This window comes from Protopterus annectens, chromosome 10.part0, assembly GCF_019279795.1.
Source record: "Protopterus annectens isolate FY-2018-M chromosome 10.part0, PAN1.0, whole genome shotgun sequence".
Lineage (NCBI taxonomy): Eukaryota > Metazoa > Chordata > Ceratodontiformes > Protopteridae > Protopterus > Protopterus annectens.
This window is the reverse complement of record NC_056744.1, coordinates 1479960980-1479979148: the sequence shown is the minus strand read 5'-3', so window position 1 is coordinate 1479979148 and position 18169 is coordinate 1479960980. Positions and strand designations below refer to the sequence as shown.

Genomic DNA, 18169 nt, shown 5'->3' with positions numbered 1-18169 from the left:
TTGCTGATACCCTGGAACAGTTGACTGACACAGTGGAAAGACATTGGTCCCAGACAGATTACACAGTATCTGTTGTGGAATGCACAGTGTCTGTGATGGAACATCTGGTTGGAGTTGAGCCTTGGCCTCATGGACATAGGTCAACATCTGCATCTGATGAGAGTCCACATGACCATGCACAATTATAGTCCCATAGTGGCAGTACATCCAACACAACAGAGGAAGAGTGTGCTGTCCGCACCAAGATATGGCAGGCCATGGACTCATGGTTTTGAGCATTCCCATGGAGGACATGGTCCCAGGGGACAGAAGTCACTGTCAGGTACTGGCACCACTTATGACCTTGGGCATAGAGGTGCCAGTGCAACTCATGGCAGAGCGAGTTCCCATGTTCAGGTGTGGAGACAGTGGACTGTCAGCTCTACCATGTAGGGCTCTAAGCTGTCCAACATACACATGTGAGCTAGCACTCAGCTTGACTGTGTTCATGCACACACTCACACACCACTGTCAAATTCAGGTCACCTGCAGACACACACAGCACATTTCCATGGTCCATCTTGCCTGTCTCCCTTTCTGACTCACACACATGCTGTCAACCTATTGTGGCAGCCTAGGCCTTCTGCACCCACAGGACACCCTGTGCAAGTGATGAGATTTGTGCCACATCCCTGCCATCTTCATCATTGATGTAGGGGAATGAAACTATATGTCTGATGCACAGGCTGACTATATAAAATAATATATAATTGTGTAATCCAGTGTTGCTTTCCCATGCCACTTGTACTTGTCACTGACAGATACTGTATGCTGATATCTGTAATGAGTAAGCCACATGATTTTGTGTACCTTATGTTGTATGATGTTGTAATTGCTGTATATGTAGACAATGAGAGGTGTGTCATCAACTTGTTTATACTTCAGTTTCAGGAGTCTGTTGTGGGAACCTATGGATGCACAGCTGCAATAAACTGATAGATGTTACAGTATAGGATGGAATGTCAGCACAGAAGACATATCTTCAGCATGGTACAGCACTACAGGTGCATGGCTCCATAGGTCCATATGAGTATAACAGGCTAACAAGGACAATTGTGTCATTCAGTCTACTCATGCATCCCTAATCTATGAAAAGTTCTGATACCCTTGATACATGTCACCAGGATTTTGGGCACTATCACATCTATGAGCTGTAGTGATGAAGATGACCCATCTACAAATTACCTGTGTGCATTACAGACATTTCTCCTGCACCCATTATGATTGTCATGTTCTGCATCCTATTGTGCAACTTGGACATCATGCGCATTACAGCAGATGTGTGCTTCACATGCATGGGTAGCCTGTTACATATATGGTTTAGTGTTTGTGTTGCATACCTTTCTCTCCATCATGTACTATGTATACCACAGTGACAATGTAGGTGTGTAGAACAAGTAATACATGTGTTTGTCCTGTCTTGGATAAGTGGGAGGTACATAGTTGGATCTGTCACCTCCCTGTATAGCAGCCATAAACATCCCCTGTAAAGCATGTAGGAAACAGTCTACACATGTACAGCTGTGAAACAACATAGGACATGTTATCTGCAATATGTTCAGGTGTACCATGGCACCTGTGTGGCTGCTACAGATGTAAGCTATGCCTGTGTAGTGACATAGCAAAGGTGCCATTACACTCTCTGATATGTGTGATGACTGTCAAATACAGTATGATACTGACAGTGTGGGATATACATGCCATACCTTTCTGTATAGGTTGCACAAAATTGAATGGATTCCCACATCTAACCAGTCAGTGAAAGTCAAAGGCTACATTACTCTCTGTGTCCATAGCTCCATGTCTACTGGCTGATCTGTGTGTGTTGTGTGGGCACTACTATATTTTCCAGGGGTGGATGACTTCCACACGGATAGTATTGTGCAGTCCTTGGCATTTACTGTTTCTCAGTGGCTCTTGCAAAAATGGAATGTGTGTCATGGGCCATCCTGGATAACTGTTGGTCCTGTGTGGGATTCAGTGACAACTCCTAATAAGTAAAGTGCTGTTAGGCCATGGTAGGTGGAGGGAGTTATTGCCCCCCATCCATTGCAGAGTTTAACACTCATTGAGGTCCACCTGTTAGGGTAGGTAGGCATGATCTGCCCTTGAGCAGGGCAAACTGTGCATGATGCAGAATCAGCAGGTGTACATCATTGCTACTTATCATATCCATGTTAACTCCTTTCATGGTTTCAAATATCAGATGACTGAGAGATCCAGGGACAGTGGTTGGCGCTGCATGCCAGTTGTCTTCTGCGCAACTATGTACTGCAGTCACTTCCATCATGTTCTGAGAAATGAGTAATACAAGGTGTTGTACAGAGCACAGACAAACAATGGAGGGAATGATAATATGTTTACCCTGTTAAGGAAAGGCTGGTGGATTTACATAGGTATTCTGTGGGTGAACACTACTCAAGCAATGTCTACTGAAAGGACAGAATTACCTTGTAAAGAATACAGAAAGCAGAGGAGTCCCCTGCATTGCTGGTGCCTGGCTACTACTAATGCTGGTTGCACCACAACCAGTCTGTCATGGGATACAATGCTCCAATAACTTTCTGTCATCATAAGCAAATAGTTACTACTAAGCCCATGATGAAAGGCACAACACAGCTAGTTTGTTCATTAACATTACCCCACAGCATGAACGGCTCTGTAGGCATCACATACCCTTTTCCAGGTAGATTGCTTCATTAGTTATCTGTGCAATCAGCTGGCTTTTGCATATAATATGCCATCTGTACCATGGTTGCCAGTATGTCACTAGAGAACTGCCCAGATGGTGATTAGGGGGACAGCTGCAGTGTAACAGTATCATGTGCAATGTCCAGTGACATAGATATCTAAGCTTGCTGAAACAAGCAACACAGTGATGGTGATCCATGTTAGGTGACAAATTCACTGCAATTCATGCATCCTGCCCTTCCACAGATTAATGGTGGGTATCAGCATGGCATGGCTCTGAGGCTTACTGTAGAGGACTGGCCACCTTTGGTCAAACTGTGTGCACCTGCCACATGTCCTAGGTATGTCATACTGTACAATTATGTACCCTGAATCACATGTTTGTATTCCCACACCATGTAACACAACTACCAGTTTGCTGTTTGGTTGCTTGACAGGCATTGTATGCTTGCAACGCCTATGTAATATCAGCAAAGGTGAACAAGTTCTCTGTGCATGCACACACATGCATACTGTCACTGCATGGAGGGCCTACACACACCATGTTTCAGGCTGTCAATGCCAAGAGTGTGGCAACAGTATGACCTTAACTTTGCTGGACTTGCACAGTGTCACGTTTGTAGGTATGTTATTCGGACCATGTCTAATAACAACATTAGGGTCAGTCCAAGGTCCACATGGCTGTGAAAGCAATGCATGGTACACAGTCAGGTGCTGTGTCACATTAGGGGACCTACATAAAGGTGACATGTTACATTACACCATCTGCCATGACACTGCCTAATAATGACATGTTGTGCTGTACACACAAGCATGACTGTATTGCTAATGGCACTATCAGTGACTGCTTATGAGATGCAGAAAGTGTCCCCACCCCTGCACACCTATGCCACACAACACATGTGACACCTGTGATTGGAATTCACCTCCTGATTCCATGATATCTCACACAGCAGTCTGCATATGGAAATGAACATTTTGCCAACATGCACAGCTTACCTCCTGCTCTACCCACACCCATATCACACACAACTGCATGTGTTCAGATCCTTACCAGGCACATTTCCATGTGACAGACACCTCAGAAATCATAGACTTATTTGCCTGGGTAACCATAACTGCATGGCATCATGGAGCTGATCACCAAACATATATGCAATGTACAAACAGTTGATGTCTGACACTGGGATCATGGCTGTTAGAAATGGAGGACATGTCTGAGGCAGTCACTGAGGCCCTGGATGAGGGGACATCAGAGCATATAACTCCCTGGAGTTAGCCAAGCCATGTGACTCTATCTATCACTCAGGCATCATTGACAAAAGCAGTCACTTAGGCATGCACAGTACTATCATCATAGGAGTCACTAAGTTGCTCAGTGATGGCACACATATGCAGAATAGGGAAATCCACCTCCAATAGCTGATCTCTATGCTACTATGTTCAACAAGGCTCAATCCTAGGTCCTCTACTGCCTGAAATCCATATCAACACAACACAGGTGAATACTGCTTGGGTGTGGCTGACAACATTGGCTGATGCCTGTAAACTGTGAGTGGTCATTGACTCTGTGAGGTATGTCAATGTTCTACAAGAGGGTACTGGTAAACAAATGCATGTTGACATACTAATGTCTGTATAAATGCATGTTGACATACTAATGTCTGTACACTCAATTTAACTGTATATGTAGTATCATTCCCAGCAGTACTACGTATGTTCCTGGTACATAGCACATCAGTAGCAACATATGCTGCATGTAATCAGGGCTGATAGACCTGGCCACACAGACCTGGCCCCACAGGTTTACAATTAATGTACCTGAGATCACCATATCTCCCAAGTGGTTAGGCAAGACTGATATGTCATAACGGAGGGCACAGTTGCCCAAAGTTGGCATACCAATAACTGCCATGTACTGTTCCCTCAGATTGCCAATATTTGAATGCAATGGCCATTTGCTGATGTACCTTTCCAAGCACTACTGGCAATGGCACACAACACAATGGTCCCTCACAAGGGAACTTCACGTCATCAGTATCTGTTCAATGGAGATCATCTGCAGTCAGTGTTATTGTACCCTGCGGCATGTAGACTACTCAGAGGTAATCTCTGTCTTGCATACAGGGCAATGTGTGACCCTGCTTGACTGGATATGCTGCATATCTGTAGGTGGCATGGTACATGGATTACTCACACTAAGGACATTAACCTGCTATGTGACATTACTAATACATGCAGGTGGAGGGATCTGTGCAGTAACCTTTAACACACCTTTGATACAGAACTCTGCCTAATGGCAAACATTGCACCTCAGTGGACCTCATTAGATGCCATCTGTATGATTGGCTGGGTGAACGTCATTTCACCACAGGGCTTCTACCTGTGCCCATGGTTGACCGGGGCAACATGTGCTGATCATGTATGTAAGGGTATAATGCTGGTGAGGATTGTGATGGCTGTAAATCCATTATGCAACTCAAGTTAAAAGATTATATAATTCCATAGGATGAGGTAAAATCTTGTAATAACCACATACATATAACCAGCTACATTGAAGATAACACCCATCCAATTACTGTTTACAGGACATAGCACAGCACACACACACACACACACACACACACACACACACACACACACACACACACACACACACACACTGCATGTTGGCTGCAACTAGGTTAGAAAACATACCTATCGAATGGCATACACCTGCTACAACCAAAATATTGCAAAACCCTAGCTCTTATTCAGTTATTGAGGTGGTCATATTTATGCTGTATGACAATACACACACACACACACACACACACACACACACACACACACACACACACACACACACACACACACACACACACACACACACACACACACACACACACACACACACACACACACACACACACACACACACACACACACACACAGTAGCCTGGAGTGAGATTAGAACCCCTACTACAGAGCACAGCACTTATTGCATGCACCACTGTTTAACTCTGACATTGTCATGGCAGATGGTACCCTTAAGTTAGTTGACATCAGCAGGCCTTGTAGCAAAGGGCAGTTTGAAAGCTGGCAGCAGCTTACAAGGCCAAAAAGTGCAGTTGTTTAACAGGGACACACACATACACACACACTTGCCTGGAATGAGATTATAACCCCAACCCACCTAGTCTTACACCACAGTATGTATTGCATATGCCACCACTTAAGTCTGACATTATCATGGCAGTTGGTAATCTTAAGTTAGTTGACATCAGCAGGCCTTGTAGAAAAGGGCAGTCTGGAAGCTGGCAGCAACTTACAAGGCCAAAAAGTGCAGCAGCAGTGCAGATTGACAGGCAATGAGGGATTCTTAGTTGTTTGGAAGGGGGATACACATACACGCTGAGTGTCTTGAGTATGATTAGAATCCCTACCTATCCAGTTTTACATATTAGAGAGCACAGTACTTATCGCATATGGCACCACTTAAGTCTGATGTTATCATGGTAGATGTTTCTCTTAAGTTAGTTGACATCAACAGGTCTTGTAGCAGCTTTAAGAGCCAATAAGTGCAGCAGCAGTGGAGGTTGATAGGTAATGAGGGATTCTTAGTTGTTTGTTGGGGAGTAGATGCACACACATGCAGACATGCACACCAAATAGCCTGGAGTGAGATTAGAACTCCTACCTATCTACTTTTATACACCATGGATCACAGCACTTATTACTTCACTCAAATTGTCCACAACATTCCCCAGCTGTCTGATGTAATTAATATGTGCCAGAGGTTCATAATCTTACACCACACACAGACTGATAGTCTGTGAAAACACCAACATAATACTTTACATGCAAAAGATGTGAATACTTCCAGATTAGAACCAACATCATCACACATGCTAACCTCCCTAGTCCACTGATCCACACTACCTGCCAGACAGAGAGGAGTCATTCATCACACAATCAACAGCACATATATGTTTGTTGTTAGTATTAAGTGAGACATACAATTGTGTGACAGATTTGTATGTTACTGCCCTGAGATTGCCTGGACTGCTCATATACCACTGCTGACTTACTGTTAAAGCAGTGATATGGTAACACTGCTGTGTTGAGTGTGGGAGGACAACAGCACATGATCTGTTGGGATACACAGTAGTCCAAATATCATGTGACCCCACTATTTAACGTCTCCCATGACTGATGCAGTGAATATTCTAACCATTAGGCCTAGTGAATATTACGGAACACATACTAGTGGACTGGGTATCTGTAGTCCCATGTGGATGTTACTTCTGTCCAAATAGCCCTCTATATTTCCTTGCATAAATGCAGGAGATCCATACATACAATAACATATTACAGTAACCCTTACAAGTAGCGTGTAGGTTAGAGACTTACCTTGTGAATGCTGCAGTTGATAGAACTGTAGTTCAGGGCTGACTCTGTGTGATGCATGCAGTACATAGCCAATGCATGGATAAGTACAGGATGTGTGAGTTGCCTGGCATCAATTTTAATAACTATATATGACTAGGAGTAAGGTGTCAGTCCCTAGGGCCCTAGGTTGTCAGTGAATGTGCTATGGGTTCTCTCTTAGCCAAAGCCAGGGCATACTGGGCATGCTTACATCTGCCTACAGGAACATCATCAGGGGTTCCTCCCCCAAGTTCTCCTATAAGTGTGCCTGTGGTGACCTAGGCACTGATGGGGAGTTGTATATCCCTTCCTGTTGTGGATCCTGCTGCAGCTGTTTCTGCAAAATCATATTGTGTAGCATGACACATACTGTGAACATATGTGCACATGGCTGGAGAGTCCTACAGGGCTCCATCAGATATATTGAGGCACAGGAACCGTGACTTTTGAAGTTCAAACACATGCTCTATGACATTCATAGTTTATGCATGTGGCTTATTATGGCATTCTTTGGTGTGTGTGTGTGTGTGTGTGTGTGTGTGTGTGTGTGTGTGTGTGTGTGTGTGTGTGTGTGTGTGTGTGCATTTCTGATGGGTGTCATCATCCACGGTTCCAGTGCATAGCCAGCATCCCCCAGTAAATGGCCATGTGGGATGTCCCCTTAGCAAACACCTGATACAGCTGTGATGCTTGCCAGGTATGGGAGTCATGATAACTGCCAGGGCTGCCAGCACACACATTCAGTATAATCCCCTGGGCATTGCACTAGACTTGTCAGTTGATGGAGTGGTACCCCTTGCGGTTGAAGTAGATTCTACCCTCTTCACTGGGTGGTGCCTTGATGTGTACATGTGCAATCTATGGCACCCAGTACTTCAGGGTAATATGCTACATAAAAGTGTTGCATATTGCTGGCTTTTACCACAGGGGTGAGGGAAAAGAAATGTGCTCACTGGAATGTGGTAGCATGGCATCAGGGAACTGGTGGAGTACCCATGATTCTGATGCCTGTGACACCCACATCATGTCCTCAGTTAGTCTCTTAAAAATATCTGTAGCTAGCATCCTAAGGGCTACACATACCTTTGTTTCCACTGGGATGGGTTGCCCTCTGTTGGCTTTGGGTCTGAGTTCAGGGAGGCAGTGCTCAGTGAGTTCTTGTAGAATGTCCCTGTCCACCCTGTAGTATACACTCTACAATCTCCAGCTCATGTAGCTCCTGGAAGGTTATCCTGGGCCTTAACACTGTTCTGCTTCTCTGTCTAGGCCTATTGTCAGCAGCAGCAGCATTGACTTCAGCATCTAGCACATACAGATGTAGTAGACCTGCAGTAGCTCCTAGCATTATCTCAATTAAAATTTCCAAGTCTGTACTCTAATGGTGCAGAGTATGCAGGAAAATCAAATAGTAGGGTGTCTGTATACTTTACAGAGCTCTGTTAGAGGTGCAGAATGTGAGGATGATAACTATGATGCATTCCACCTGCATAGAATATAATTAACATCATTTAATGGCCTTTCTTTAACTTAAACAGAGGTCAAAACAAACTAATGTCATTGGCTTTTTTAGCTACTCTTAGCACAGCTACTCACCGCACAAATGCCCTCCCCATAGATACACAAAGCTTAAAATTTAGTGGACACACCCACAAAATGTACACGCTCAGCATGGCTGAGTGCCATGCAAACAGATGCAGCTAAGCTGAAATAAGCTTAGAAGTCAGTGGGTATACCCCCATGATGTCAACTACATCCTGTGTAATCAGTAACATGAGTATAAGCCTACATGAAGGGGCTATACAGACATGATTACTCATTTATGTTACTCAGTAACTCTACCTCATTTGCATAGGTATCCATACTCACAGCCTGGAGACTACATGCTACATAGCCCTACCACATTACTAACAGCACCAATGCACCATTGTAGGGACTCCACACAAGGTCCTGTAATACATTCCTGTTACATAATATTATTTTATTATTTTTTTTTTATTTATCTGTACAGCATGTCTGCACACTGTAACTCGCCATGCAAACATGACCAAATTATTAAAAAAATTTAATTTAACTTATTTCCTTTCATTTTTCAGACAGACTGAGGACAGGAGGATAGTTTTGCTCATATCTGTATGTGATATGCCATTTCTGTCCATATATCTACATTTTTACAGCCCCCTTTTTCTGTCTACAGTACATGGAATTTTTCCAAGTACACTACATACACTGACACTGGGTCTGATGAGATGCCTGTGTGCTTCCTGGATTACTCTACATGCCTCATTTGCATGAGATTTACCTGCTTATGAGGTGATTTCCATGCATTTTGATGCATGCATGTGCACTGCTCAGCAGTGCTTACTGAATCTAAAAATCTTCAAGTCCATGTACTCAGCATGGCGCACTGCCTACATGGAAAAAAAAGCATGTAGGCTTTATTAAATTCCCCACAATGTGTTTTGCTAATACTTGTTTTTGTGAGAAAGAAAGGTATGTTTTGTTTAGCTGTGCAAAAGCAAATGCACTCCTTTATTTCTTTCCTGTTCCATGTATTATTGTACCATACACTATCTTTGCTTGCAAAAGTTGTTTGGAGCTTTTCTCTACCAGTCTCCATTGAAAATTGGTCCCAACTTGTGATAGTCAAAAGAAACCAAATATAAATAATCAATCAATACTATCTGTCAGCAGCTTCCTAGAGTTGTCATCTTCTCCATAAGGCGATGTGAAATTTTTGTACCCTCTTATTCATCTGCTGCTTTATTCATATAAATATCTTACTGTCAGAAGTTTAACTCATCATACAAGCTGCTTTGTCTACAAGTCATTACAACTAAACTTGTAGAATCTGCTAACCTGTAATTACTCTGAAACCTGTAAAATCCTACCATCTGTTACTGCTATTATATATCTTACTTAGACAACCATTATCTTAACATATGTTACAATATGTTACTGTTGTGTTACAATATGTTACTGTTATGTTACAATATGTTACTGTTGTGCTGCATCTTCACATATACATGTGAGTCTTATTTCTCATTTCAGCTGTACAGCATGCCTTCAACTTGAATGTATAAAACTTACAACCGTCTGGACTTAATGATGGTTATTGGCATTTATGGGCACTAATTCATGGAGTCATGTGGTTCAAATAGTATAAATAATTACAGCTCAATCTATGGGTAACTTCAACTTATTACCAACTTGACTTATGATGAAGTCATCAACATGGGACCCTATTGTAATCCAAGGACCTGCTTTATACCATTTTCTGACTGCTTAAAGAAATATAGAGTTTTTCCTTCAAGCCTTATCTGGAAATAGGCCATAGTATTCCCAGTTAACAAATTCAAATAAATAAATACATGCAAATTTACATACGCACAGAGACAGATGCATACATAAATATCCTGACATACCTAGTGGATTATAACACAACATCATCAGCATTAAACATGCATTTTTCTTTCCATGATCTTTGAGCTATGCACTGACATGGAAATTATTTTAATTTTCACTTACACAGCAAGAGAACTCTAGCACAGATAGCAGTGCCTATTACAATTAAACTTGGTAGAGTGCAAGATAAAATTGTCACTTTGACTAGCTATATACAGACATTCTAAATAAAGCATAGACTTTGAAGCTTTACTTCGCAAACTCCATGGGAAGTAAAATTACAATTATTTTGATCATAATGTTAAAATAATTAGCAAATTACTTGTGGTAATATAAAAAATGTTTATTGTATAATAAAATAATTCATTTTGCACTAGTGTTCTAACTCTCTCTGATAGTATTCTTTTTAAAATTACTAAAAATAATGCACTAGAAAGAATAAAATAAAATTGAGTACTAGAACAATGTCTTATTCATATTACAGTTTCAGGTGAAATAGTTTAAGGGGTGCTGCATTTTTTCCCTCATAATTAAGATTAGGGCAGAAGTAAGGATAGATTCTTTCTGTAAACTTGTCAGTAAAGGTGTAGATGTGGGACATGTTGTCAGCATTATACAATGACACCTCTCCCCCTTCATAGTCCAGGTACAGTCCGAGCCGGAGGGGTTTCACAGTAAGATTTAAATCCACAGATAATGAATCTTCAGCTGTGTACTCTTTCCCATTACTCAGCATCATCCTCCAATATCCCTGCTTTGCACTCATTTTAAAGCATCCCTTCCTATTGCTGGATTCTCTGGTGACGCCCACATCCCATGCAATTTTGTTCTTCACCTCCACCTCCCAGTAATGTCGTCCTGAATTGAAGCCTTCACTCCCAAGTACGCAGACATAATAATCAAATCTCTTTGGATTGTCAGGGAGAAGCTGTATAATGTAGTCATGTCTCACACTTGTCAGGTCCTCAGATAGAATAAGATTAGGATGTGCTGTGTCAGGATCCAGGGTCAGAGGTGATGGAACTGTGAAAATAAACATTTTGGTTACATCATTTCATAGTAATAATTAAACACCTTTCAGGGATTCAACAAGGCATTCAAACATACACTATATTAAGGAAATTTCATGCCCCCTCCCCCCAAAAAAAATTAAATGAAAACAGTCTAGGCTTTAGTTAAGACTTTACTAAAGGTTTTTTTGGCAGGTTTCCTACTTCACAATTTGGTTTCTACATCTGTTGAAGCTTGGCTACCCCATCAGCCTGCAGCCATCATCAGTCCATTGAGAATTATGTGATCTGGTTCTAACCATGCCAGCTGAGGTTGCCAGCTCACTTTAATGGCACTATAAGATGCCACTGCAGGCATTGAGAAAGCCAGAGAATTAAGATTACTTAGACAATAGCCCCATCTCCCTTAATGTGTCCACTGAAGTCCAAGTGTTGGCATGCAAGGGCTGTTGTGATGCTTGTCCACACTACCATATGTAATGGTACAAGCGGACACTTTTTCCATTGAAGACAACTTCTTCAATGAATCTCCAATCTGCACCAGGAACTGCACTGAGGACAGTGTGCCAAGAGCACAAATCTATCCCTGAAGAAAGGTGAGCAGGCTGAACTTTGTCTCTTCTCTCCTTTCCCAGGCCAAGTCCACCAGGTGCTCAAGCTGCTAATCAAATGGGAATCACCTGAATTGTAGCAGGGGCTTTATCTCTCTATACTAATATATATGATAAGGGCTAATCTGACTTTGGCACTACACCATCACCAAGACACAAACTATCACGCTGTGTGAGTCAGTTGCAATTTAATGTCTCAGGAAATTTGACACTTGGAACTTGGTGTATGTAGCATATTGTGGTGCTTACATAAAACCAGAATGGCACGAATGGCAGCAAAAACATTTAAGAAACTATACAGGCATACAGTTATTTTGCAGTCTATTTCTAATGACATTACTGTACATTGATTTCTGAAAGACAGTTTAATGTTAATTTAAGCATTTATAATGGTGATAAAATATAAATATCACCCTCCATGTTTTCCAGCAAGGGAATACTATTAACCAATGAAAGTCTGGTCAGGTCCCAGCTTATTTAACTTGATTTATCACTTATCAAAAATAGTACTGGCTTAATTAATTTTATTTAAAAAAAAAGAAAGAAAAACAGCAAAATTATATAATGTCCTTATTACAAACTACAACTCTTGTTCACAAAAGAAATAATATATTAGCATTTCCTTAAACTGATGGGAACAGATACCACACTTGATTTTAACCAAAAGGCCATAACTTATTGCACAGTACTTTTGCACATTTCATTAGCCAGTTTTTCCAGAATATGCACTTCCAAAACAATAAAATATTGTTAAGGTAAAAAATACTATTCATAGCGCCAAAGTTTGCATTTGTGTAGCAGTTGTCTGCACAGAGCATCTACACCTATATTAGATGAATGAGGCAATATGCACACCCGCTTGAATTAATTGAGGTACGTAAGACAACCAGTACTCAGTGCAGCTTTTCAGAATGAATTTTAAAAAAAGTAGAAGGGGTTTATGCATTTTCTATATGGCTGTCCTTATGTGGACACCTTGACTGGTTCTTTGAAGTTAGGAAAGGGACAGATAAGAAAAACAGAAATGGGGAGACACAAGACAAGAGACACACTCAAGGAAAACATCAAGAGGGTTGTGCTGGAGGAGGTGGGAGAAGAAGGTGCTATGTTTTTTCCAGGGAGGGATAGACCCCTTATTTTTCAAATTTGTTTTCATATGAGTCGGAACTTGGGCAGAGAAGTATTGTAGAGGATATAGGAAAGAAGGTTATAGAAGGAAGGAGGTGAAGAGGAGTTAACACAAAGCTAATTCTGATCTGAAAGACCTCAAATGTTTCAACTGCCTGATGGTAGGTCACGATGACAATGGTGTAGAAGCCTCTGATCTCTCTAAAGTCAGCACCCACTGAAGAAGGTCCTGCATGGGCCTCTCCACTACCTGCGCCATCACATACTCTGTCAGGTCCCAAAGATCATGCCTTTCATGGTTTTTCTAGCTGTGCCATGTCAAGATGCCTACAGGACTGGAACCACCACCCAGATTGTGAGAACATCCTTGTGCATAAAGGGATGATCTAGAACATTTCCCGATTTGTGTTGAATGTGGTTGGGCCACTCCATTATCCTTGGACCTGTAGGAAAAAGAACATAAAATGGAGAGAAAGGAAAAAAAAAGAAATGCAAAGTAATGGACAATTAAATAAAATAAAAAACAGACAGAGAGGTAGGGACGACACACAAAATGGAGGCAGTAAATTGACTGAAAATTAGATGTTCCATCACTATATACTTTATAATATAATGCTTAGTGAGCAACTAATATGCAGGTGTAAGAAATGAAAATTGATCTACATTTTATACTAACAAAATACTCTGCAATATAGTACTAATATATATTGTGCTGTAAAAGTTATTGCTGATACAGTATTTGTACAATTATTTTTGATTATTACTTATTCCTGAATGATATACTTTAAAAAAAAGAAGTAAACTAGTTTCATTTTTTCAAAAGAATGTTTTCCTCAATCTACATACTGATTTCCTAGGCATGAATAACATTTTCATACTTATTATCACCCTCAGTTAGCCTATTTTTCCTACTCTGAGTCTGATGCCTGCTGTAATTGATCTCCTCTTCAACTATGGAAAGAAAAACAGGGATGCACAGTTTAACCTAACATATGTGTACATGCTTGGCTGCCAGATATTATAAATGTACTAAATACCACAGTAGAGCTTTAAGAGCAACACACACATTCTTAACAAGGAGGAATGATGTCGGTGCATTCAGTAATTTTTTTTTTTTACTTAATGTGACTATAATTTTTTCTTAACTTCGTTTACTGCAAGTAAAAACAGATGGATGTCAAGACTTCCTCTGATTTGAGAAATTTGTACTGATTCCTGCTTGTCTGATTGGGGGTGGGATGCATCTTAAAACATTTGCATTTCAATATTTTACATTGTGTGTCTTCTGCACCCTGCATAGATTACCTAATTTCCTGACTTAATATAATGAAAGTAGCTGAAATAAGTGACTTCTTAATTTGTGCAAAAAAAAAAAAATTGAACACTTTAGCCTGAAGTGAGTTGTATGTAGGTCATTCACTTGATAGTTTGCCTCCTACCCCCACTCTGCCTAGTGTGTGCTGACTAACTCTGGTCAGCTATCTTGAATGTGCAACAAGTACTCTGGAAATAATTAACTGTCTTACAAAAGTAGCAAATTAACAAACAATTTCTGGCCTACAGTAAATACTGTATTTTTGAAAAGGTTTGCATGTGTCAAATAAATAATCATTTTGGTATTAGAATTAAATATGTAAATATTCTTTTGTATATAGATATATATATATATATATATATATATATATATATATATATATATGAACACAGACACACACACACACACACACACACACACACACACACACACACACACACACACACACACACACACACAGTTACACTTCATAATCTCGAATTACTAAAGTCCTGAATTTCAGTAACCCGAGACCATGAAGCCGAAAACCAGAATGTCGAAAGTGCATATCTCAAATCCGCGCTTATGCATTTCTGGTACGTTGCATGTAGTGTTATGGTGCCTGAAATTGCAGGTGAGTGTTCATGTATGTTTTTGTGCATTGCATGTGTGAGTAAGGGTAGGGAGATGCAAGTGTGAGTGTTGGATTTGTTGGTGTTTGTGTGTGTGTATTTGCGTGCAAGTGAGTGGAGGATGTCATGGTGTGAGTTTTTTTTTTTTTGTTATGTGCAATCTCGGAGTTGGTATATATAAGTAGTGGGGTGTAGAGGGTGCAGCCCCCCACATGGGGGTGCAGGGGGGCTTGCCCCCCCTGCTTATATGTAGTGTAGGGTTGTGTGGTTTGTGTGCTGTGGTTGGAATGGTATGTGTGTTATGTGGTGTCTGGTGTATGTATGTTTGTGATTGTGTGATTCGGGATTGTGGGTTTTGTTATTGTGAATGGTTCGACTTTATAGTCTCGGGTTACTGAAATTCAGGATTGCAGTAATTCAAGATTATGAAGTGAAACCATACACACACACACACACACACACACACACACACACACACACACACACACACACACACACACACACACACACACACACACACACACACACACACACACACACACACACACACACACACACACACATATATACGTACATATTTTATACATATATAAATATATATAGATAGATAGTTATAGATCTGTACATATATATATATATATATATATATATATATATATATATATATATATATATATACATCTTTAATTTTACATCTATTTCAACATATATACATACATATATGTGCACATCCATGCATTCATTTCTAGTTCTAGATGTCTGAATTTATGTAACATACCTTCACACTATTACCCTACCATTATTTAATAACTTACGTAAATTAAGAGAAAAAAGGAGAAAAGTGGAAGTACTTATTGTGGAACTCTGGCCTTCTCACCTGAATCTGCAAAACCTACTAAGCCAGCTGCTCATCCCTCTGCAGATAGTCATACCTATGTCAACACTGCTGCTAGAGTGGGTGACACCAGTCAAGAATGACTGGTGGTCACTCATCTCCTGCCTGATGTTAATTTTTCTTTCCATTCTGTGCCAGCTGCCACACTTTCTAACTTCTACAACACGTAGTCCATCATCTTAGTCTCCTTGTCTGACCAGCTTGGAGCTTGCCCTTATGCCTCTACAGGTGCTGCCATCCTTAGAAGTTCCAGAAACAAAGTGAGGAATGTATGATCAGAACAGAGGTCCACAGGGTGGGAACCATACCCTCTGAGGTGTGACATCAGCATAACCAACTTATGCAACAATGCAAGGGTATTACCAGTGAAGGTGATAGCAGTGTTAAGTTTGGCTCACAAATTGCATTGAAGTAGTAACATGGAATTCTTTTTTGTTTAATACAAAAAGAGAAATCCGTGATATTTCTTGAAGTCCCAGCAAAACCCAGTATGCAACCTATACTGGGTCTAAAACAAACAAAGAAAAAACTTTGAAGTGTGGAGGGTGTGATGTTCACTTCATAAATTATGCCATGCACTTACTTCACTTAATAAAAATTTAACTGTAAAATACGAGCTACAAAATAATCAAATATCAAATAGTAGGTAGTTCCTTATTAAAATAAACAAACAAACAATCCGAGATGAGTACAATGAAAAGCATCAAAAACATTCCTTATGTACAATCAGGTTCTTTGGAGCAAGGGAGTAGTTAGAGAGGGTGGTTCTGTTAAGAGCAATAACAGCATTAAAATCATTCCTTTAGCCAAGTCCCCCTTCCCCCTTAACACCATAGTGTAATCAGAGACTGTGCTAACTAAAATTGAAGCTAGAAAGCTAGAGACAAATTACTATTAATATTACTATTGTTTATTAACATTTGATATGAAAGTGATCTTTGGTAAAGGTTGTATATTTATTAATATTTATTCTGGTAGATGTCTATTGGTTTATCTTTTTGTTAGTCAGTCAGTCATTTTTTAGTTCGTTTGTTTCTTCATAAAGTTTTGATTTGAGGCTTAGCCTATACAGTGTTAATAAACTGATAGTAATTTGTCTCTAACTTTCTAGATTCAGTTTTAGTTAGCACAGTCTGTGATTACTCTATGGTGTTAAGGGGGAAGGTGGACTTGATATAGGAATGATTTTAAAGGGACAATCCCAGCATTTAAAATTCGGGTTCACACTACAGCTGACCAAAGTCACGCTCACTTTATCACGTCACTCATATTACCATGCACTGTGTCCTTTTTCTTTTACATATCCTGTAAATATCCAATTCCAATCCTATTTTTGCTTCCAATGTCAACTATGCTTTGTATTAAGGTCTTGCAGTATGTCCAGATGTTTGCCTCATGTTTTGGTCAGTTTTTTTCATAAAATTGTGTTTTTCTGTCAAATTAGTTACAAATAATAACCAAATGATGCTAGAAAATATTGGCAGACATTTTAGTTTCCGATTTTATACCCTTCAGAAAATTCATACTAATGCAAAACCTGTTATTCTATCAACTTTCTAAGTTCGTAAGAGCAATATTTAAAAAATGTCTGGCTTTCTGGATCTAAGAAGCTGAGAGGCATGGTAAGGTTCCTCCTGCTTTGCAACTACTATGAACATTAATATCATTCATTGTGGTTCATTTCTACACTAACCACAATGAACGACAGTTGTAAAAACAAAATTTTTACTGTCCAGAGCTGTTGTATCCCCCATTATTTTAGGCTTTGTCTGAATTACTTGCTCTGAGGCTGAAAGGTACGCTAAGGTTCCTCCTGCTTTGCAACTATTCTGTACATTAGTAATTTAGTTTTAGAGCGATCGTTCATTGTGGTTCATTTCTGTAGTAACCACAATGAATGATTACAGTGAAAAGAAAAGTTACTGTCCGGAGCAGTTGTTCCGCCATTATTTTAGGCTTTGCTCTGATTTCTTGTGCTAGGATGACTCAGAAATTGACCCAATTGCAGTTCTGGGACCAAAAGGCTCTTATGTTCTTTCCTGACTTATTATTTACTG

The 18169-nt window shown here is 40.2% G+C and overlaps 1 protein-coding gene across 1 annotated transcript in view; it reads right to left on the bottom strand.

The window, feature by feature from the left end:
- Positions 1–10240: 10240 nt before the first annotated feature.
- The window catches only part of LOC122814314 (zinc-binding protein A33-like), a 170237-nt gene continuing 162308 nt past the window's right edge, over positions 10241–18169 (bottom strand). Inside the window, exon 4 of the mRNA XM_044086901.1 lies at positions 10241–11565. Coding sequence (XP_043942836.1) covers positions 11021–11565 — 545 coding nt within the window. The 3' untranslated portion in view covers positions 10241–11020. The remainder of the gene's footprint in view (positions 11566–18169) is intronic.